This window comes from Phalacrocorax carbo, chromosome 4 (genome assembly GCF_963921805.1).
Source record: "Phalacrocorax carbo chromosome 4, bPhaCar2.1, whole genome shotgun sequence".
Taxonomy (NCBI): Eukaryota; Metazoa; Chordata; class Aves; order Suliformes; family Phalacrocoracidae; genus Phalacrocorax; species Phalacrocorax carbo.
The window spans coordinates 82,132,635-82,154,935 of NC_087516.1; the positions used below are offsets into that span (position 1 = coordinate 82,132,635).

Consider the following 22,301-nt stretch of genomic DNA (forward strand, 5'->3'; position numbering starts at 1 on the left):
GACCTGACAGCAAAACACAGAAACATACAAGAATAGGACTTAAAGTGAATACAATTGTGTATTCAACATAAACATGCCTAGGCTGAGAGAATTCCCTCATGTGGGATACTAACATTACCTGGTTTCCTAAGAAGAAAGGAAAACCACACCCCAGCTAATGCTTTCCCATTATACTGAGTATATGGCACCCATTTCCACCCCACAACGATATCCATTTCAAACAGAACAGTAGTATAACTTACTCCCTCAAGTTTCAATTAAAACAGGTGACTAGGTAAGGTATAAAGAACCCATTGATGGTCGCAGCAGAGGTAATGGCTGAAGCCAGAGTTAAACCTCTGATGTAAAGATCCATGTTATTCTCATGTATACTGCAAAAAATCAGACACCAAGTCCCATCACGAGATGCAATGATATAGGGAAATAATATTCTGCAGGTTGTGCTACCTTTAAATGGCAACATGAAAGCCATCTCCCACATACTAATTTTATTCTTTTCTTCATAAACCATAGTTAAATTTCCCCCCCCCCCCACTGTTCACTCAAACTTACCTGTATTACAAGGATTTGTTTTTATTATTATTATTCAATGGGTAAAAAACAGCCAACTTAAAATGGCTTACTCCACCTGGAAAAATCACATCCCGAAGACAGGCACAGACATTACATACACACACATTATAGACTCAGCCAGAATATTTTATCTTTCAAATTACCTATTCATGAATCAGTTCAAGTTAAACATTTTTACAATAAGGTTTTATGTTTCAATACTTACACATACAAAACCAGCTGTAAGTAAATTATATTCAATAAAAGATCATTTCTTCCTTCCCTAGAATGCTTTAAAAAATATTGAAATCCTTCAAGGATTAAGGCCTCTTCCATCCATCCTGTAGATGCAACATCAAGCACCTTAGAATTGGTCAATTTGTAATTCTGAGCAGAACAAACCCCTAAGACACTCCAGTCCCTTTTTAGCTCTGGGGTGGCAGTGGGTGGAAATAACCATTTCTAGGGCTGTTCCTTCAAGGGTGATTAAGTAGTACTCTCCATTACTGTTTTCTTATTTCAGGAGCCGTCGTCTCTTTTTCAGAAGTGCATCTCGAAGAGCCAGCTAAATATGAAAGAGGAGTGGAGTATTCAGGTAAGAAGATTAAGAAAGGAGAAAACACTGCTGTCACATCAACAACCCTTTTCAATTTCTTCGACCTTAGAGAAAAACACTAATAGCTTATCAGCTAAAACTGGGAGCAGTAACTGGTGAATGCTAACGACTACAGTGGCAGAAACACTGTGGCGGTTTAGCTAAAATCAACAGTATAACTAAAGGAAGAACAGTATAACTAAAGGGCTTCATAAACAGTGTTTCAGTACATAATTAGCAAATCCTATATAATGAAAAAGATGAGAGCCATATAAACTGTTATTGTACCGACTCATATGCAACTAGAAGAGAAGACAAACTTCAATCCAGCCAAGAGGTAAGTAATATTAAATGGCATTTTTCCATGAGTATTACAAAGCTTCTTTTCAAGGAGGAGGAAGGATGGATGCTGGAATTTCTACAAGTGCAATATCACTCAAGAGACTTGGTTGTGTATTTCAGACAGTTCAGCTGGTATGGGGGGGTTTAGCTCCGCACTACAGACAGCAGTCAGTTTTATTCTGCCACCAATGAGGGCAGCAAAGCACAGTATCCTACAACTACAGTACTTCAACCCACTTTTATAAAGTACTTCCAAATCTTGGTCAACAGAACTGATGGTGTGGCCTAACTTTAGGGACAGAATGAAAAAAATTCTTCTCAGTGTTCAGCGATTACATTTAAACTTGAAACATTAGTTGCAAGTTAAGGACTGAAACCTATCAAGACAGCTTTTTAAAGAAAGCCAGTCAAGTATAAATATTACTGTCAACAGCAGTTTCCTAGAAGTGCCTGACTTGTTCATTTGCAACATTTTATGGGTTGGTGGTTGTTTTTTGTTTGTTTGTTTTTTTTTTTTTAGAGCTGGGTTAATGTGGTCAGCCTTATCTGGGGTGAGGCAGAGAAGAAAAAGTCTACAGAGGATAGTAGTCCAGGTCTTACTGTTTAACAGTGACAGTGAAGACATGTTCTCCCTACCGAATCTATAAACCATTTCAGTCCTGCTGCTTTCTAGGGCAACAGATTGGCAGAGACAAATATACATTATCCTAATTATATGATCCTAGAAACAACTCACAAAGGAGGGTTTCTTGAAGTATCATCTGAATGCGGCGCTCTAGCACAACACAGAAACTAGCAAAACACCACAAAAATAAACACCACACAGAAACAAGACCCCTGCATACTTGGATTACTCCAGAAGTGTTTCTTGGAACACATTCAAAGGAGTTCAATTCTATAACACCCTATAAGACCCTAGACTGGCCACCTGCCAGGTTAGATAAAAGGATTAAGGTAGATAGTTGTTAGTACAGACTTACCCTGGCAAGGTGAAACGCAGCAGGGCACAGCAATATGCCTACACCAGTTCTCTGGTTACAGCTGCCACAGCTGAGGCATTATCCCCAGCTGAGATGCATCACAGGAGCAGGGGGGCTCCAGTCCACACTCCATTCTCACACTCTCTCATCTAACTCCAGACACCTCAGGAAGCTCTGTGGGCTCCCTGCTCAATGCCCTCAGGAGCAAAGCCATCCCCCAAAGTCTCTGCCTCAGCTTTTAGATGTCCCTTCAGCTACCCTTGGCACAGCTGCCTGCAGGACCACGTAACTTCACTGCCAAATACATGTTTGTAGCTTTTTATATCCTCTCACAAGGGCTGTCTTGAATCCTGTATCAGCCCATGGCCAGGCTTATAGCTGAGAAAAGAGGGCATGGCTTCACCACTGAGCGCAGCAAGTTGTGGAACTACTGTGGCAGGCTAAACTGAAGGGATTTATTTTTTCTAAACAGTTTCAAATAGGCAATAAATAGCATTTTTGTCTGTGCTTTTAAGTACATTTGTGACAAGCTATTAGACGACCTCAAAGCCAGGACAGATCAGTCTGTACTATGATGGTAACAGGAGAAAGGTCAAAAGAAGAATATGGAGAGGGAAGAAACCCTAAAAGCTTGTCCTGAAAAACAACTCTGTATCAGGGAAACATTTCTTGTAGTACAGAATTATAGTGAGGGTTGTAATATGATCTTAATTTATACAAAGGAAGACAAGCCACAGTGTCATTGCCTTCCTAACCTGCACATGACTTGGCAACACGGCTTAGTCACCAATACATATTCAAAGAGAGATTGACAAAAGCATTCTTCACCACCACAGTCTCCGATATACCTCCTCTGGGGCAGGATTCAAGGGAAGCCACCTCACCCGCAGTCCTTCCCAGTAATTAAACAATCCAATAAACAGCAGTGACAGGGCACAGGATAGACAGCACTTCACGTGCATTTTATGTTTATCACTCAGCCTGCCCCGTCTATTTTCAACATTAAATCTTACCTGTTTTTCCCTGAAAGAACGCTTATTTTTAGTCCGGACACTATGGCTGTATCTCATCATCATGAAGTTCTTGTGCTTCTGCTTTTCTTTGTTGGAAGAGCTGGCAAATGGGTTAATTCTTGTTTTCTTTTTCACAAATTCTCTTCTGTCTGTTTTTCCAGCCTAGAACAGACAATGTAATGTAATAACAGGGAGTCATTTTCCTTTCCCTACAGTTAACATCAGCTGCTAAGGTGACAGATTCTACAGCAGTAATAAATCCAGGTTCAGTATGACTTGGTGTACACTACATGTATTCTTCCATGCTGGCTCCGTTAAGTCACAGTGAAAACTGGGTGTGTCTGTCTTTGTATTTTCCTTGTCACCTGTCACCAGCAAGAGGCTGTTTGTCTGTTACAGCCCGGATGCAACAGCAGAAAAAGTGTACAAAACATTTCTCAGAACACATATGGCAGCTGGGCACCCATCTTACAGATGCATCCCCACCACCTCCTCCTCCCACAGGAGAGGAAAACACAAATCCAAATCTGGGAAGACAGGATATGCAATAGCTAAGTTGCTCACCATTGCAGTTGCCAATCTGGTCTCCTTGTCCGATTTAGGCTTCTTGTGCAGATGTTCAATATCTCTGAGTGAAAGCAACTCTCCCCTGCACACACAAAAACCCACAAAAAGCCATCAGACACAAAACTGTGTCTGGCAATGAAAATGCCCTCCAGAACCTTTTGTCTCTCACTAATCTCTTAGGCCGTTGTCTTCCTATAAGACCTTTCACACAAGCACTTCTGTTCTTTCTCTCAGACCAATCCTCATACTTGGGACAACCCTTACCGAAGTCTCTCATGACACATTTTCAAGTCCTGCTTTAACCAGTTTAAGTTTAAGAAACTCTGACGATATAACCATGCAACTGCTGCTAACAAAACACAAGCAAAACAGTCCCATAGTTCCGTTTGGCCTCTCATGTCTTTTCTCCCAGGCAGAAACAAGTCCCCCAGGCCAGGAGGGCCCTTCTAAGCTGTGGCTTAGAACAGCTGTGGCTGTTCTCGTGTCACCAGGGGGTACCGACCAACAGCAGAGCTCTGTGCCTGTGTGCAATTATTAAAGCTGTATCACCAGAGCATAGGGAAGAGGAAGCACTCATCAGTATTTCATGTCCTACCTGCCCTCCTCCTCTTCATCATCTATTTCAATATTTTTCCTCTTCGCAGCTTTGCCAGGTGCAGAATTAATTTCTTTGGAGAGCTGGGCAAGGCGTATTTTGTGGAAGTCTTCCTGGGTTAGCAGCCTGCTTGTACTGACTGCTGCAGCTTTGGCTTTTCGTTCCTCTATGGGCATGCTTTTCACTTTCTCTGCCTTTTGAAAGAAGTGCAAAAAGAAGAGTAATCAGGAACTTGGCAAACCATTTCTGTGCCATAACCCTTGACCTTTGCCTCCCAAACACTTGTGTAGGGGTAATGCTGTTGGGAAATGCTATAACCAGCTGTTAGGATTCTTCAGTGTCTTATATTCAAGATGTATGTTTCAAAGAAAGAAGTACTTCCACTCCTTCATATTTCAGAGTGAAAAAAGCACTCAAGTAAATATAGCTTTAAGGAATTTAGCACTGGGACAGAATCCCCCCCTTCCCCAAGAACACACCTACTTCAGCACAGGTGCTAAGTAATACTTCAACCTCACTGATTCTGGTCAAGTTCCTCCACAGCCCTGTATAGTTAATTATGAGCAGGCACCTGAAGGTACAGAGCAACAGAAGCTGGTCTGCTATTAACCAGACTTGTTTGTATTTGGGGTAGAAGACACTCGGAGCTCACCACTTCTTGCTGCTCCTCATCTGAGGAGTGATGCACATCAATCCACTCTCCATCTTCATTATCTTCTTCCTCACTCAGACTAGCACTTTCCCATCCATCTGTTCAAGGGAAGACGCGCACAGTGTTGTTAATACAGATTAAGTTTAACTGTCTGCATTTGAAATAATTTCAGACTGGATCGCAAGCTCTTCCCACCTTTGATCATCTATCCACTAACTGCATTTACGCCCAGTGACACGCTTACCAAACAGGCAAGCTACAGGGTCTCGGCACCCCAGCCTTAGCACTACATAGACATTACAGAGACATAAAGTACTTCACACATCTCACCACTCTGTTAATGATTTTCAGGAGACAACCACAGCTGAACAGACCAGCAACTCCCATGCTCTCCACTGGCAAGATCAGCTACCAAATTCCATCTGGCTTGCAACTGATTCAGAGCTGTGCAAAAAACCTCAGCTTTGATTTCTTAGCACACCCACATCACCTACACATTCAGTTATGGACACCAATTTTTATAGCATAACTGCATATGGCAGCATGAGATCTCTGAAAACACTCCCTCTGATGACTGCTTAAAACACCTGGCATATTGTGTCATTACCATGAGCTGCAGTTGCCCTATTTACTATGAGCTTTCAGCAAAGCTGTAACAACGGTGATCAGAGCCTTCACAGGAGGTGCTTTTAGATACACCTCACTCAAAACCAAGCCAACCACAGAAAATACCCAAAGCAGCTGGCACAAGGCAGTGGCACAGCAAGCCGTACCATAATGTTATGCTTTACAAAGCTTAACTCATCTGAAGTTACCGATCCTCAAAAAACTGCATTTGGGATGGTCTCTGAAGAAATACAATAGTTGAGATGCTAATTCTTATTGCACGGTTCAGTAAACGTGTTCCCTCTCCCTGCCATCTAAACCAAGGAGGGAAGCAGTGCCATTTATAGCTAAGGTACTACATACTACAGCATATGCATTGCTCTTCACTGTTGTTCAAACCGACTGATGTGCTGAATTTATCAGCTTCAGAAACCAAAGCAGGTAATTACAGTAATCGCTGCACTCACATGCATAGGAAACATGACACCACAGGGTCTTTATTCCTCCAGGACACCCCCACCGCAATATCTTCAGTGCCCTCAGGCTTCATTTGCCAAACTCTCCTGGCTCTATCAGTTCAGACACATGCAAGCCATATAGCACATGACAGCAGCAAATGAAGTGTACCAACACCAAGTTTTAGATCTGAATAAAAACTTGGTGACAATGATGCTCAAAGGAAGTGGTAAAAAAAGAAAAGGCCAACCTTCTTCCTGGCTTCCTCCCTTTTCCTTTTGACTCTCAACATCCAGTACTTCTGCTCCTGGAATATAGTCTTTGGCATCCAGTTCTCCATATTCATGAATCCTGGCTTCCAGTGAGGCCTCAGTAGGCTTACCCTGCAAGTTATCAAAGTCCATGTTAAGCAGACTATTTTAATGCCCACAAATCCGTCAAAGAAGTTGGTGGGAGGGTGTGGGTAGATAAGGTAAATTCTGCCTGATTAAATAAGTGAAGATATTCAATTACTAAAAACTTGTACTAACTCTAGGAAGATAGTCAAGCTTCAGTAGCACAATCCTTTTGTCAATGCATTTGATAAATCTCCACTCAGAAAATCTTGAAATAAGAGCGTGTCAGAAGGCTGCAGGGGAGCAGGCAGGGGAAGAATGCAGGCGTGATTCCACCTCATTCTCAAAAGGCTACAAGATAATTTGTCATTATTTTTGAGCACATCAGCTGATGTTTATGGTGAAGGCACATCAAGCAGCACTTACCCTGAATTTCTTCTGCAGCATATCCGGATTCAGAGAACGGAAAAGGTGTATCAGAGTTCTTGCAGACATCATCACATCTACCCAGAGAGAGAGTCCGAAATAAGTACAGAAAAACAGAACTCTGAGCAAACTGGAAGCCCACTCAGGTAATCAGTATTTACTGTCTGCTTATGCCTTTTCTGAAGTTAGAGCGCCCTCTGATTTCTCCAACACAGGATCCAGCTCTTACTGGGGGCTAAATCTTAATTAGCATTCAGTTACCCTTTTCCAGTTTTGTCAGCTAGTTCCCCTGCCATAACAACCTTTGCCTGTTTTGACTCCTATGTACACACTCAAATTCCAGAGAAATGCAACAACCATATTGAAAATTATACCTCTCAGCCCAAAATAAAAAGCAAATAAGACATCACTATTATGAAGGACATAGCAATGGAGGACCAGATGACACAGGAGAAAAAACTTAGGAGTCGTATCTATGTAATATACTTACTTTTATTTTTATGAGTCTTGTACTGAACAAGGTCTTGAAGCAAATCTTCAGTCATGGCTAGTGGACATCTTGCAGTTATTTCTTTTATTGCATTGATTCTAAGAAAATTTAGAGGTGAATTATTTTCTGAGCACCACAGCTGAGAGACACTCCCACCAGCCCAGTAATAGACTGAATTATTTGCAACTTGAAGAACTTTATCCAGCTGTCACACAACATCTAGTTTAACAGATGACAACATCACAAGGAGCTCTCCAAGCCACAGTTATCTAAAACCCTCCATCTTTAACCCATGGTCTACTCTCCTGCTATTTTTTGTCTGATCCTGGGCCTCAGGATTCTGCAACTGAAGTCTAGGTCCAGCCAGGCAGGAAAACAGTCGAACAATCACCAGGCAAAGCAACAAATTAAAGAAAATAAAAAGCCAGTTCTGGAGTCAACCACAAGCAGGCTAAGGACAGCATGACAGAAGCCTATGGGCTCACACAAGTTCCCTTTTAAACTATCTTCATGCACAGACTTAGTACACTAAATACCTGGATTAAAACTATGCCAGGCGGAAAAGGAATAGCTCACAAAATATTCACGACTTGTCTACAAACAAAAGTCTGTCCCTGTCGAGTGCTTCATCTTCAAGGACAGTTCAGCTCTCCTACATGTGCTGATCATTCTCTGCTCCACTTACACCAGAGCTTTCACAAACACCTATCTTGACTAGTCAAAGTACATTAGTTTCAGCAACAGCAACGTTTAAATTTGTTGTCCGTGATGAAGTTTCATCCGCAAAACACCAGTCCTGAACTATGATGCCAGCCACTGACTGAGGATATATAAGTATGTTAATTCACATACAAGAGGTCTGCTCTCAGAGTAGAAACAAAAATATCCAGGAATGAAGACAAACACAAGACCAAACAAAGCAAAAAAAATTATGCCATTATGGAACCCAGAGCAGTTAAGTCAGAGCAGTACGCACAGAATCCCACCATTCTGGGGAATTTAAAACACTGCCAACAAAATAAGGGAAGTTTATGCTGAGATATTGCCCTAACTTGCTTTCCTTCAAGCAGGTTCTTCATAGTACAAGTGACAGGAGTAAGTTGCAGGTGGTGCAAAAAAATATTTTTGCAGACAGCTTTACAGTTCTTGTAAGATACTGTACCCACCCTACAGTCATGACCTCCCCAGAATTCTTGTCAGTGACAAAGTTGTTGGCAATGGTCATCAACACAGACTGGATAATCTGAAAGAAAAAAGGGTAAATAAGCTTAATGCATATGTAATGAAATAGTGAAAATTACTACATGTAATTAACGGACAGAGCCCTTTTCACAGCAAATTGAGCTCAGCACTTGCCACTACAGCCTGCAAATATTTTCTGGACACAAAGTCTCTTACAGAAACAAAGACACCAGACATGGGTGGGTTTTATCCCCTTATACAGAACAATCCCTTGGAACTCGCGGAAGTAGCTAAAATTACCATAAGCTTTTCAAGACTAAGTGTCTGACCAGAGTCCCTCTTCCCCCCACCACAAATGCGCTCAGCTGTATTTCCACACTGGCCTCTTGTGCATTTTTTAACATCAAAGATAGGTGAAGTACTGACCTCAGGTGGTACCAGCTGATGTGAAGCTTGTGCAGCAAACAGAAGAATCTTTGTCACTTCTGGAAGAAAAAGGAAGTGGGTAGAAGTATATTGCTACAGCTTAGTCCGGCCAATAAACTCCACAGGCTGCTCAGTCTGTGTGTCAAAGCCATTTCAGCCTGAAATTATCTGGGACAACCGTTCCTGCTCTCCCACCACGCATCAGGAACTGAACTGGTCTTCACCCCAGCAGCAGTGCCGGCCCTCAAGAGCCAGCTAAGACAAAAAGAAACGCTCTAGAACTAGAGCAAAAGAAAGCAGCAAAAGGCAGTCATGCCTTGCTCAACTAGTCAGGATTTACAAGGAACTAGGGAGACAGTAGTTTCATTTAATTCCATTGGTGCCGCTACCTATTTGCTTACAGAACAGCTTCTAAGGAATGACTGTGCACACGACATGGACCAGCACTGTTATCTATTAATATCCAATTACCTCTCTGATGGGGCTGTAGGAACCTCTGAACGAAGGGGTAGAAGTTAAAAAGAAAAAGCTGCAAGACAGAAGTTAACACAGTTAGCTTCTCCTTCAACTTAAGATCACCTTCATAGGCTGATATGCTGTAAAACTACCTATGATCCTACACAGATTGCTCTCCAAATGCCTTGGATTTTATCGCATGATACCTTCTCCCACCTCGAGCTCGACAGATGTGGAGATGAGGAAATGATTCGCACAAAGGAAATACAAAGCTCAACCCCAAGCTCTGAAATCCACACTGGTGGTTCTTAGACTGCACAGAAATCAAAGCAGGGCACTCCACTGCATGATCCTACAACATGTCACTTCCCTTTGCCTCAAGGACAGTCTTCTCTCCCAAAACAGAAGACTCCAGTAATTTTGATCACACAGGTGTTCCTCAGAGTGCTGTTCCTGAGCAACCGCTGGACTCCTTTGAAAATCTCTTCTCCTTTCAAGAACCTCCCAGGAGCCCACAGTTCTTGAAAAAGACATATTCTACTCAATTTGTTACACAGCTCAGCTATTCCACACCAACAGTTTCTCCAGCTGAACTCACTTGGTACCACACAGGTCGATACCACTTCACCATTCCACAAGGCCCACTGGAAACTGTGACCATACAACTGCAGTTTTAAACATACAGCAAAATTAAACCTTGTTTTCCAGAGGCACGAGGCCAAAGGCCGCCATCACCACCTAAACCAGGCTGGCTACTGTCAGACCACTGTAAGATTATGAGAGTATGTACCTCGTGTATCCCAACTAGCCTAGATATTAGGTCCATGAGCATCATCTTCACTTCAAACCTTTCCTTACAGTTCTCCAGCTGCTTCAGCAGTTTCTCTGCAAAGTCTAGAAGAAACAATAGATTTGTGGTAGACTTGAAGAGCACAATGCAGAATTCAACTGGGATTAGGTTAAAAAACCAGTCAGTTTGGGGTTTTTTAAGCCCCAATGCCCTTGCACAGGACAAATTAGAGGTGGCCAGAACACTTCTCCCAATGGTTATTTTTTTCTTCCCTCATATCTAGAAGGTCTAAAGCAGTGCACAGGTTCAGTAAAGAGGAAAACTTCAAGTTCCACATTATCACAAGCACAGGGTAAGTATTTAAAGCTGGATTTATTTTTTTTTTAAAGTTACATTTTGGGTTCAACTCAGCAACAAAATCTGCAGAGGTACACTAGATCATGCTAAGACCAAATCAAGTGATATTAGACAAACAGACTACTAACAAATATATTTTTGAAGAGGGCAAACCAAAGAATCTATAGTAGGTAACTACACCCCCTTCACACAAATTATGGCCTTCACACATACAAGAGGTAGAAAGCCACATCCTGATCTGTAGCAACCTGAAGCACCTGATGTGATATGACTATCTGCAAGTATTCCCCTGCAACAAGCATACCAGGACTGATCTCACTTTTTAGCAGAGCTATGAACCTCTAGAATAAAGTACACTGCAAGTTCCACATTGTGACATTTTCATGTATTTGGCACTCATTCTCCTTGCAGAGTTGTGTCTAACCTTCTGTGTCTGGGATTAACACATACCTTGAAAAGGAGACAAAATACAATACATGCTTACCTTGGGGATCATGAATCAAGTGAATAGCAGAGAAGTTGAACACCTCTGGCTTGCTCTTCTTCTTCTGTTTCTGCATGAAGAAAAGAGTAGAAGAGACTTTTTTCTTTCTATGGAAGTGCCAAGTGCTTCAGTTCCAGGCTGATATTTACCATTCTACTTTTCAAAAAGAGGTGCTTTAAGAACTATACTACCACTCTTTTCAACCACATCAGGTTTTCTGCCACCTGACCCAAGAGTCAACAGGAGCTGCATTAATAAGTTGTTTATCAAGACACCACATACTTTCAAGTAAGGGACCACACAAAAGGTTGCCCAGAGCTGAACTACACCACAACTTAGATTTAAGTCTGTTTCAGAACAGCTCTCTTCCAGCCCAGCACAGCATGTGCCTGGCCAAGGATGCTAGAACACTCGGAGACCTTCGCCCAGGGGAAGTGACAAAATGTAGCTAAGTCAAGAGGGGCAACAAGATGTCTGCACTTGAAGGATTAAGCTAAAATATGGGCAAGTCAGATGCCACTCTCCTCACCTTGAGAACCTTCATTGCTTTTTCCAGTTTCTTCTTGCGCTTGGTGGTTTTCTTATTAGTTGCATACCGCATCATCAGATCTCTGGCTGTGGGAACATCGTCCTTCAGAAAGAACACAAGGAAAACTAGACTCAGGGGACATGAGGCTTCAAACAGGAATCAGAGAAGACTGTCAGCCCTCGCAAGATAACTGAGTTATTTTTGTTTGTACATGAATGGGGAGCGGAGCACAAAAGGCAAAACCGAAGACAAAATTGACAGCTAAAAAATTAAACCAGCTTCTAAAACAGGAGGGTGAAATCCTCTTCCCACAACTCTACATTACACGACTAGCAATTAATGTCTTCATGAACCAGACTGACCAGCCCTTGCTTTGGTCTTCAAAGTGAATTGCTTCTTTCACAAGAGGAGGAAAGCAAAGGAGCTCTTAGCCTTAGCCTTTAGACAGCAAAGGCATCCTGCTATCAGCTGGGGCTGGCTGTCAAAAACAGTGAAGCTTTTTGTGAAGCGTAGAAACATCTCGAAGAACCAAGATGGATAACTAAGTAACACAGATCAGACAGACTGGCAGAGCCAGAGTCACTCAGATGGCAGACCTACTAGAGTCTGAAGAACCAAGAGGGGATCACAACACCCACCTCAGATTCTGAGTCACTGTCTTGTTTCTCATCTTCATCTCTCCCAAGGAAGAACTTCAAACTAGCAACTAACACCTGAAAAAGCAAAGTAAGTTTATGCAGGGCAGGAATAACTGGCAAAAGTATTTACAACAGCCCTACATCCACACCTTAGTTATGCAAAGACTCTCCCAAATTTTTTATAGCACAGATGCTAATAGAAAGCAAAAAAATCACAGGCAGAAAGCCACAGGTGTTTTACAGATGCTTGGTTTTTGCAGCCCATCCTCAGCACAGGCACAGAGTCAAAAATCAGCTGAGCTTCCACAATGCATGGAGCAAGTTTCAAGACGCAAGTTCTCTTCCCATCATTCTGCAAAGCAATTTCAATTTAGTTGCTGCATGCCAGCATTATTAGGAACTCCTGCACAGCTGATAGCCGAAACACACCTCAAAACTCCAAACTTTTATTAGTTTATGTAGGTTTGTTGGTGGGGGGTTTTGTTAATTTTGATCAGTTGGTTTTTATTGAGTGGAACAGCTTTTGGACCTTCATAGTGGAAGAACTTCTCTCAAACCGTGATACTCGTTTTTAAAACCTCCAGCACTGCAGAACTGACACAGATGACAAAATGCCTAAGATTCACTCAAGCCCCAGGCAGGACAGCAGCTCTCTTCACATTTAACAAGCAGAAGCCATACAGTGCTGATCATAAGCAGTTCATATTCTGACAGTCTCTTCTGAGCAGCAGCGGAAAGTACATGTACCCTCCCCACACCAGCCTGCACTTATTTTAAGACAAGCTTCCAATTCTACCCCTCCACAGGTAAGAACCAAATGCCACCTCCACCCACAACGAGCAGCATTTTGAAAACAGAACAAGCAGAAGACAAATCATCAGCGAAGCTTGTTAGCAATTACAGTACCAAAATAAAAAGTTGCATCCACAGGAAAAATGAAGCTTGAGTAACATCTAGTTTCACCAAGGGGTTTCTGTTCTCACCTTTGTCACTTTGGAAAAGCAGGCAGTTGTGATGACATTTACCGTTTTGGCATCATTCCTGCAATAAAGCATAATGTTACCTTTAAGTCTAGCAATTTCAGGTAATTCTCAGAAAATGAAGTCTCATGAAATATGACTCCTAACGATCAGGAAGCTTCTACAGAATGAAGTCTCTCAATACTCCAAGTAGATTTGGAAAGAACTTAAGCCTCTGTCATTTCTTTTTCTTCTAGCATAGCAGTAGCTTCACATAAATCAACACACACAAACTTGCATTCCATCTAGTTCACGCTGACTGAAAGGGCAGAAAGGAGAACCTCCAGTAAAATAACTGGATACAAATTACCACTTCTTCTAATGATAAAAAGAAAATAAACCCCCTGTGAGGTAAAATACAAAGTATCAGTGCAGAATTCTAACTTATTAGAAAATCAACTGGATGGTTGAGAAACTATGCTCTACAAATAGTTCTTAAGAAATAAATCTACAGGAATTAAATTTGACTTTATACCACGTCTCCCATACAAACCTGCTTACTCAAATTGCCAAAGTCTTTACCTATCAGCAACCCTTGTTCAGCAGATCCCATTTTCTCTCCCTTGTAATAACCTCTTGCGATCTGCTTTGGAGGTACCTAAGCACCAAACACACAGCTCACCAGCAGCACCACATGTTCCATTTGTACCTCTCTACAGTTCATTTCTGTGCAAGAGCCAAGAGCAGCAAAGGACTTACAAACTGCACGGCTTAGAAGCCTTTTACAGTCAAGAAGCAAGCAGGAGCAAACAAACTGCCATCTTCTCATGCCGTTTACTGCTGGGAACCACCTGCTCTGACATTTAACACAACAGAAGAATTCAACAAGCTATTAGGTACAAGACAGGAACTGGCAGTACTGCATGTGCTTGTACTCCTTTCAGTACTTCTCTAGGCAACTTTTTTTCAGGCTGCTATTTACTAAAAACAGGAACTATATTATAGCATCACAAAAAAACCCAAAACTCAAAGCACCCATTAGATTAGTCTTCTAGAATTAACTTACAGACTTAAGAGAACAGGAGGAAAAAAAACGCAAACCTAGAATTCCTCTTACCACTGAACACAAGCTGTTTGTCAATATGAGCAGCTTTTATGTGCAAAAGCTCAGAAAAGACAAGCTGCACCCAGCTTCTATTTCAAATGCAATACATACAATTTACACGCAGTTTTCAATTATAACATGAAAGATTCAACCTAAGTAACTCTGAGACTTCATGCGTGACAGTATCTCTTCCCAGCTAAGCTACATTCCACAAAATACAGCCCCGCTGGAACACAGAGAAGATAAATGTATTTAGCTTTACAATTTACACTACGTGCCACAGGCGGTGTCAGGGAGGCTGCCCCACGACAGAGAATCAATACGAGCCTGCTAGACCTACCAGATATTCCTTCTGTAGAGTTCAATCATCACGTCTAGGGATATCTTTGCAGCAGTGGGATTGCTGTCCCGCAGCATAGTGTACATGAAGTTCTGCAGTGTCTGAGAAAGAAGTTCGGAACCATTTTTCCTGTGTCTTTCACCATATCAAGAAGTTAAATAGAAGTACATCTGAAAGCTGCAATACTTACTGTGTTTACTTTATTGTTTTTGTGTTTAGCATTGACATTCTTGATGTCCGACACGATGTGAGTATACAAAGTCTGTAAATAGAGAGATCATAGGGAGTAAGCCACTCAAGTCACGCAGAGAACACCACAGATAGATTACTGCTCTCCCAAAGCCCCAAGCACTAAAACAAGAGACCAAGCTGATCACCACTGAGGTCATTATTTTACCTTTCAAGTTCCACTGGAAAAAAACAACAGGAAGTTATCCTGTAAATTCTCATGTACGCTTAACTTCCATATATTTGAAAAGTGTACTTAATTTCAGTACAGCGAAGCAGAAAAATGTAGAGCATGAAGCATGGCTTTAAAAAAATCCCACCCTGTTTCATTCCGGCACATTCCGATGGCCGGCTTAGTTGTTCTGGTGGCAGAAAGCAAGTATTTTCACTTTTAAGGCAGAAAACCGGCAACACGGCTTTACCTAACAGCCAGTTTTGGTTTGGTTGCTTTCCTCAGCAGTTCTCAAAGAATTCAGTAAAGCCTGCTCTGACAGCAACATGTTTACAGTTTTCAGCTGCAGACACCTCCAAGCTGCTCAATTCTGGATGCAGGACAAGCCTACAGCAGCACATTAAAGATGTTAACAGCACACTCCGTTACTAATCAAACACATAGATCACGTCTTGCCGCTGGCACTGTCACCTACTGAAAAAGCAGAGCTGTTTTCAACTTATTTTCTCGCTGAGGAAAGGAGAAGAGCTGCCTGCCAGCACTGCGTTACTTCTGGCCTGTTGGTCAAAACCCATTGGCAATCAAGACTGGTTTTTGTAAGCATGGCTTACTTTTCGTAGGAGTTTATCATGACACCGCAGCAGTTGGAAGAAGAGCTCCAGCAAACTCGTTGGATTTATTAGATTCTTATTTCTTAACAAGATCAAAGCCTTGCAGAAGGTCTGTAAGAGAGAAACAGGGAATCAGAACCAAAATCTCATCGCACCCCCCCTTTCCCATCCTTTATTAAAAATTAAACAGCAAACTGTAAGCTCTCATCTCACATCTGGAGCACAAGTGTGCTGGGGAGCGGCTGAGGGGGCTGGGGAGGTTTAGCCTGGAGAAGAGGAGGCTGAGGGGAGACCTTCTTGCTCCCAGCAACTGCCTGAGAGGGGCTGGAGTGGGGGCTGGGGGAAGGGTCTCTTCTCCCAAGTTACAATAGGACAAGAGTAAACTGCCTCATGTCGTGCCGGGGGAGGTTTAGATTGGATATAAGGAAAAACGTCTTTACTGAAAGAGCGGTTAAGCATCGGAACAGGCTGCCCAGAGGTGCAGGAGTCACCATCCCTGGAGGAGTTCAAAAAACATGTAGATGTGGCACTTGGGAACATGGCTTAAGAGGCCGAGGGGTGTTGAGTTGGCGATTGGACTTGATGATCTTAGAGGTCAAAACTCTGATTCTACGTGAAGGGTATGTTTTAACGACAGGACACATCTGCCCAAAACGCCTTTCGGTGTGGGTCTTACCATGCGCAGGTCCGCATCAAGGACTGTATGGTGGTAGGAGAGCAGCTCCTTCAGCTGCTGGGGAAAGTTGGCCATGTGTTCTGGGTAGCAGTGGGCAACCTGGGTAGAGACAGACCCAGCTGAAATCTCTTGTGGAAACCCTGGGTCACCTCAGAACCCTGGGAAGGTGTGAGGTACCTACAATCACTCATATAACAGTTCAATATTCACACTGGATATTAAGTTAGCATCAGTGCCCAGATGTAAAAAGGATGGTGCAATTAAAAAGTCCTTTTAAAAATTTTTACCAATCCTCAGAAGAAAAACTTGCCATCCTGGAAACTGACACCACCACTACAGAAATCTTGGTCATCACACAGTTTCACAGCAACTCCATCATGGCTGTAGCAGCAACATTAGGTGAAACTCGACCTGCCACAACCCTCCCACTCAGGGCAACGGCACTGCGGCCTTGAAGGGCTCAAGACCAGCACCAGTTATCCCTCGAAGGGCAGCAGCTTACCTGTGCCAGGAACATCACCAGTTCAGCCAGCTCCTTACTGGGCTTGTCCGGTTGGAAAGTGAAAATCTCCACATGAGACTGGTAGTGGTGGTACTGCTGGAGGAACTGAGCAGACACAGCAGGCGGTGGCTGCTGAGTGGGACCAGCAAGACCAGCCCCAAGCCCAGACCCACAGCCCGGGTCCCCTGCGGGACCAGCAAGGCGCGCCCCAAGCCCAGACCCACAGCCCGGGTCCCCTGCGGGACCAGCAAGGCCCGCCCCAAGCCCAGACCCACAGCCCGGGTCCCCTGCGGGACCAGCAAGGCCCGCCCCAAGCCCAGACCCACAGCCCGGGTCCCCTGCGGGACCAGCAAGGCCCGCCCCAAGCCCAGACCCACAGCCCGGGTCCCCTGCGGGACCAGCAAGGCGCGCCCCAAGCCCAGACCCACAGCCCGGGTCCCCTGCGGGACCAGCAAGGCGCGCCCCAAGCCCAGACCCACAGCCCGGGTCCCCTGCGGGACCAGCAAGGCCCGCCCCAAGCCCAGACCAACAGGCTGGCTCGGCTGCGGGAACCCCGGGGGCCGCCCCCCCGGGCTCGGTACCTCCTCGGTGTAGGAGGTCGGGTCCCGCTTGATGAGGTTCTGCAGCTGGGGCAGGTTGCTGGGCAGCTTGTTTCCCTGCCGGCCCGACATAGCGTCCCCGAGCCGGACCCGGCACCGCCGCCTCCCCTGCCCGCCACACGTGAGCTAACAGCCGGGCGCCGCCATCTTGGCCCGCCCCTCCCCGACCGGAGCCGCCGAGGGACAAACTTGTGGGAGAGGCACGTCCCGCGCTCTCACAAGAGGAAGACAGCCTGAAAAAGAGCTTCTTGCTGGCACCTCTTCCTACCGACCTGTCGAAGTTAAACGCAATATGAGCCACGTGTAGTGAACGTAGATTCCTCCTCTGAGGTATTCTGATAAGTTTCTCCCCCTCACCTGCATCACACCTCTCCAGTACTCACCCTGGCTGAATCGCATCTCCTAATTTGCTGGGGAGAAGTCAGCTTTTAAACAATAACTGCTGCCAGCAGTGCAGCAACACTGCTGAGGAATTTTATCTGGCCCTTAACAGTCTTGTTTCTCATGACAGCTGCCACAAATACATGTTATTGACAAGCTGCCAAGACCTAAGCATGCAAGGCAAAGGCCACCATCAGCACTGGTTCCCCACTTTTAAGGAGTGGAATGTTTTGACTCACACAGCCACAGGTAGCACACACAAGGACCACAAAGCATGATCTACTCACTACATTCAGGGCAATGGGTACATGCACAGCCTGGGCAGGTTCGTGCTCACACTGATCTCTGGCTGGAGTGCCCAGGGCTCTTGCAGCCCAGAGTAGATCTTCAGAACATAAAGACAAAGTCATCTGTAAGTGAGCCCAACACTAATGAAACAACTTAAAAAGCCTTACCAGTTTCTCAAGAAGGCCTTCAGTCTGGCTTTTACCTGCATAGAAGTGGTGTTCAAAAGCATCTTTTCTTCCTTGTTCACTTCATTATTTCATTGTAAAATGATCAAAGTAGTAAGTCCTATGCTAGGCATTGACAGGTCATATTCAGCACATCAATTATTTGATATGGAGCCTTGGGACTCCAGCTCTGTAAGAAGTTCCCTGTCTAAAGAATAACTATTTAATGACAAAACATCAAGTCCTGTTCATGTTTTCTGTTCTGAGAGCACTAAATCCCAGTAGCTTTTAAAGCTCAGCCTTTGGGTTTTTTTCCCCTAAACCAAACACCATGTTTAATACTTCATATACAATTTACGCAGCTGAAGAGGTGATGTCCATATTCACATCATCTCTGTTTGCAGGTAGTGCTGCTGAGAAACAGGCCAACTGTTTGTAAGAACTTCAGCTGGACAAAGTGGGAACTTTTCCAGATGCAGAGGCATTGTCTTCTCTGGAAATGCGAGTTTCCTAGAAAAACAGAAACCCCAGAGACCTTGTCTTGTTCCAGAGAACACAGGTAGTTTGGAAACATACCTGGCTCTGCATTCATGAATGATGAAGCAAGTGCCCTGCCATTTCACCAGGTGCCTACATGCATGCAGGAAATAGCATGGCAAATACAATACTTCTTAAAAAACATTTACACTTGAAATTTGTAGTTCCTTTTTCAGATAAATTAGTTTTTAAAAAATCCCACCCAACAATCAGCTCTGCCTTCCTACTTCTTACAGGAGCAGTTCCTTCTTTTTATACTTAGACTGGCCAAGCAATCAAGTTACATGGGTGGGGTACTGATAACAGCCAATAAATGGGGGTGAGGCCATAAGCACCTCATTAACCTGGTTTCTTGGCTTGGGAACTGCTATATGAAACCACAGCTTTAGACCCATTTAGTTCTTCATTTATGTGCCTTCCTTCAACAAACTTTACAGCTCTATAAAGCGTCATAAGTGCAAATCAGCCTTGATCAGTGCTACAAATAGGTTTAATTCTCTTCTACCTGAATTGCACTGAAAATCACAAGCATGGAGAGGAGAACAAGAAAATATTTTACTTATGATGGTCAGAATAAAAAGATTTTCTGTCGCATTCCTGCACAGCTCCCGGAGTTAGTTAAAAAAAACTATGAATAAGTTTCTGAGCATGTACTTCCACTCTAAGTTTTTTCCCTACTCCATACTTATTGGTCCAGGGTGATGTCCTACCAACCAACCAGAACAGGGACATGACAGCCTGAGGACACATCCTAGTAGATGGATGGATTCCCTCTTCCTTTTTAATGAAGTTGCTCAATTGTCATTAAAATAAACAGGTGAAATTTCACTTTCCATACTGCTTCAAAAGGGACCAGTTTACATCACCTGCTCAGGCAGCAATAGATTTGTGCAGCAGGACTCTGCAAAGAAATTAACTGGAAGGCAATAACCCAAGTAAATTCCTAAATAATGACTGCCAGAGGAAGAGGAGCAAAAAGCAACAAGAACTGTTTAATCAGCTCTTCTCCTGTAAGTTTCAGTACTTCCATTCAGTGTTGATATACACTGAAGATGAATCAAAGTATATTTAAGTCATAAGCATGTGCACGCAGCCTGTGCTCCCTGCTACCAAATCACCTATGGTTTCAGAGCCCAAGACAGGGTCATGGTCATCTAGAGGAGCAGTATTGCCTTTGCAGATCAGAGTGCTTTGTGTATGGTGACATGAGCTGTACATGGGCAGTTGGCTGCCAGGGAAGAGTCACAACTTCCCCTGAAGGAGTGCCGTAACAAAACTGGCATGCGGTTGCTGTGCAAATATTAAGTGTTGCTAGCTATCTAGAAAAGCTGGCTTTTAAAGGCTTTTTTAGGGATACTGTCAGTCAAGTGGAAGAAGGCTATGTTAAAGAAAACTGATAGTGTGTCATGTGCATGCCAGGAAAATGAGTAAAATTATGCCCAACACTAGTATTACTATTCCTACTCTAGAGCTGCAATAACTTAATCAAGAGAAAGCTCTTGATCCTGCTAAGACTTCTGACTTACAACCCAAATTATGTTATTTATGTAAAATACATTGCGCAGCCCTCAGTAAACTACTTTAGTAGATACCTGTTGTGATACATACAGCCTGAAACAATAGATGAGGTATATCAACTCTTTTTAATTGAAGATCTAACATCCTTGCTTTCCCCATCTTTGGGCTAGACATGCACAGCAGGAGCTGACAGACATTTGCAGTGGTTACAGGGGAAGGGTTTGGCAAAAGCATGCAGCAATGGACAAGAGACCAGGACACTTCTCCACATGCAGCATTCCCCCTAGGAAAAGATGGGAGGGTCTGGGCAAGGGGCTAACACACCAGGCCACCTCTGATTGACCCCATGCGAGTCAAGTCAGTTCCAGTTAAAACAGAGCAAGGATGACTTCCTCTGTATGAACAGTGCTCAACAACTGTTAGGGCTCAGGACAGCTGATGAGCTACACACCCTGATTAATTTAACCAGACACAGAACAACAGAGCAAAGAGCTAAAAAATTAAATTTTATTACCAAGTGCTGCTTATTCCCCACAGACCTTGCTTTTTCCTCTTCATCTGCCTGACCCATAACACATGGGCAATGATATGGGCCACCCTTGCTCTAACAAGAAGTCCCTAAATACCAACAGCTCATACCACACTCTTCCTCCCTCCCCAGCTGTTCACTGTCTAACAGGCAGCTGCAGGTTATTTTCCTCAGGTACTTCAGTACAGGGTGAAGGAACAACAGATAGTGGCTTCAGTAGTGCAGGGGGACAGTATGAAACTCCTTACAGGTCAAACTCCCTTCCCTTCACAGGGAAGTGATTTCACAAAACATCTCAAATAATGGGTGTACAGAAGTGGTCAGCATTAAATGTGAAGTCTCAAAAAGAACAAATATTTTAGTTCAGTGTCTTTTATTAGTTCACCTTTAAAGCAAGGCAATAGAAAGTAGTTCTTAAGTTGTATAGCTTAGTCTATTTCTTATCTATAACTGCTTATTTACACTGTAGAACAAAGATTTACATACTGATTTTATGTAGTATACTTTAAATTACTAATTAACTTCTATCCAATAATTAGTCTTACACACAGCCAGCTATTGACTATGAAAGGTAAAGGATTAAACACAGCATTGTTAGAAGCTAGAAATAATTAATATTACTTGTCATTTGAAGCAGGCCAAGACTTCCCTCACTAAAAGACTTTTCATTATCATGTAGCAACATCACAGCCAGCTGGAATTTCTGTGATATATTTGCTAACAGGCTGCCAGTGGCCACGTGAAGCTATCGGTTCAAGGTTAGTTCTGGCTTTCTTGAAACCCTTAGAAGAGTTGGGTTTCTGTGTAGGAAGCACCTTGCCAAGACATGCTCCAGCTGTTGGGCACTACAGATGTTGCAGGTACCAAGAGAATCTTAGTACTGGAAATAAAGTACAGCCTCAGCATTTGGTCAGGAAGATGTGCAGAACTCAGAAGGAATATGTGCAGACTTGTTGCTGGCAGGGACACTGCAGACATGTAGTGGTAGCCTAACATCTCTTCTGGTCGCTTAAAGTCCTAGTGCAAAAATTATATGACAAATTTAATCTTTTCAGTGCCAACTGAAATGCAAAAACACGTTTTCACTTACATTAAGCACAGACACTTGTTAGAGCATAGCCTAAGCCAAAAGGCTGGAAGCTGCCTCAGGTAGCCACCACCAGGAGATTAACTACCCACTTGCCGACAAGCCCTCCATGACTAGCCTTCCTTTTCATGGCT

At 43.4% G+C, this 22,301-nt stretch overlaps 1 protein-coding gene across 1 annotated transcript; it reads right to left on the reverse strand.

Annotated features, from left to right (window-relative positions):
* Window positions 1-678: 678 nt before the first annotated feature.
* Window positions 679-17,832, reverse strand: SDAD1 (SDA1 domain containing 1). The gene is made up of 22 exons (XM_064450697.1): window positions 17,646-17,832; window positions 17,065-17,169; window positions 16,563-16,661; window positions 15,887-15,997; window positions 15,066-15,137; window positions 14,876-14,976; window positions 13,455-13,512; window positions 12,472-12,546; window positions 11,834-11,935; window positions 11,305-11,374; window positions 10,464-10,567; window positions 9,689-9,746; window positions 9,218-9,276; window positions 8,776-8,852; window positions 7,610-7,707; window positions 7,120-7,196; window positions 6,609-6,741; window positions 5,297-5,394; window positions 4,645-4,838; window positions 4,047-4,131; window positions 3,483-3,644; window positions 679-1,117 (listed from the first exon to the last, which is right to left on the reverse strand). Exons 1-22 carry the CDS (start codon window positions 17,733-17,735, stop codon window positions 1,067-1,069), a joined length of 2,079 nt encoding a protein of 692 aa, XP_064306767.1. The 5' UTR covers window positions 17,736-17,832; the 3' UTR covers window positions 679-1,066.
* Window positions 17,833-22,301: the final 4,469 nt, after the last annotated feature.

Coding starts and splice junctions, on each gene's coding strand:
- SDAD1 (XM_064450697.1), bottom strand. CDS start 17,735: ATGTCGGGCCGGCAGGGAAACAAGCTGCCCAGCAACCTGCCCCAGCTG. Junction 13,513..14,875: donor CTCTACAGAAGGAATATCTG/GTAGGTCTAGCA, acceptor GCTTTATTGCAG/GAATGATGCCAAAACGGTAA. Junction 9,277..9,688: donor CCTACAGCCCCATCAGAGAG/GTAATTGGATAT, acceptor TTTTTCTTCCAG/AAGTGACAAAGATTCTTCTG.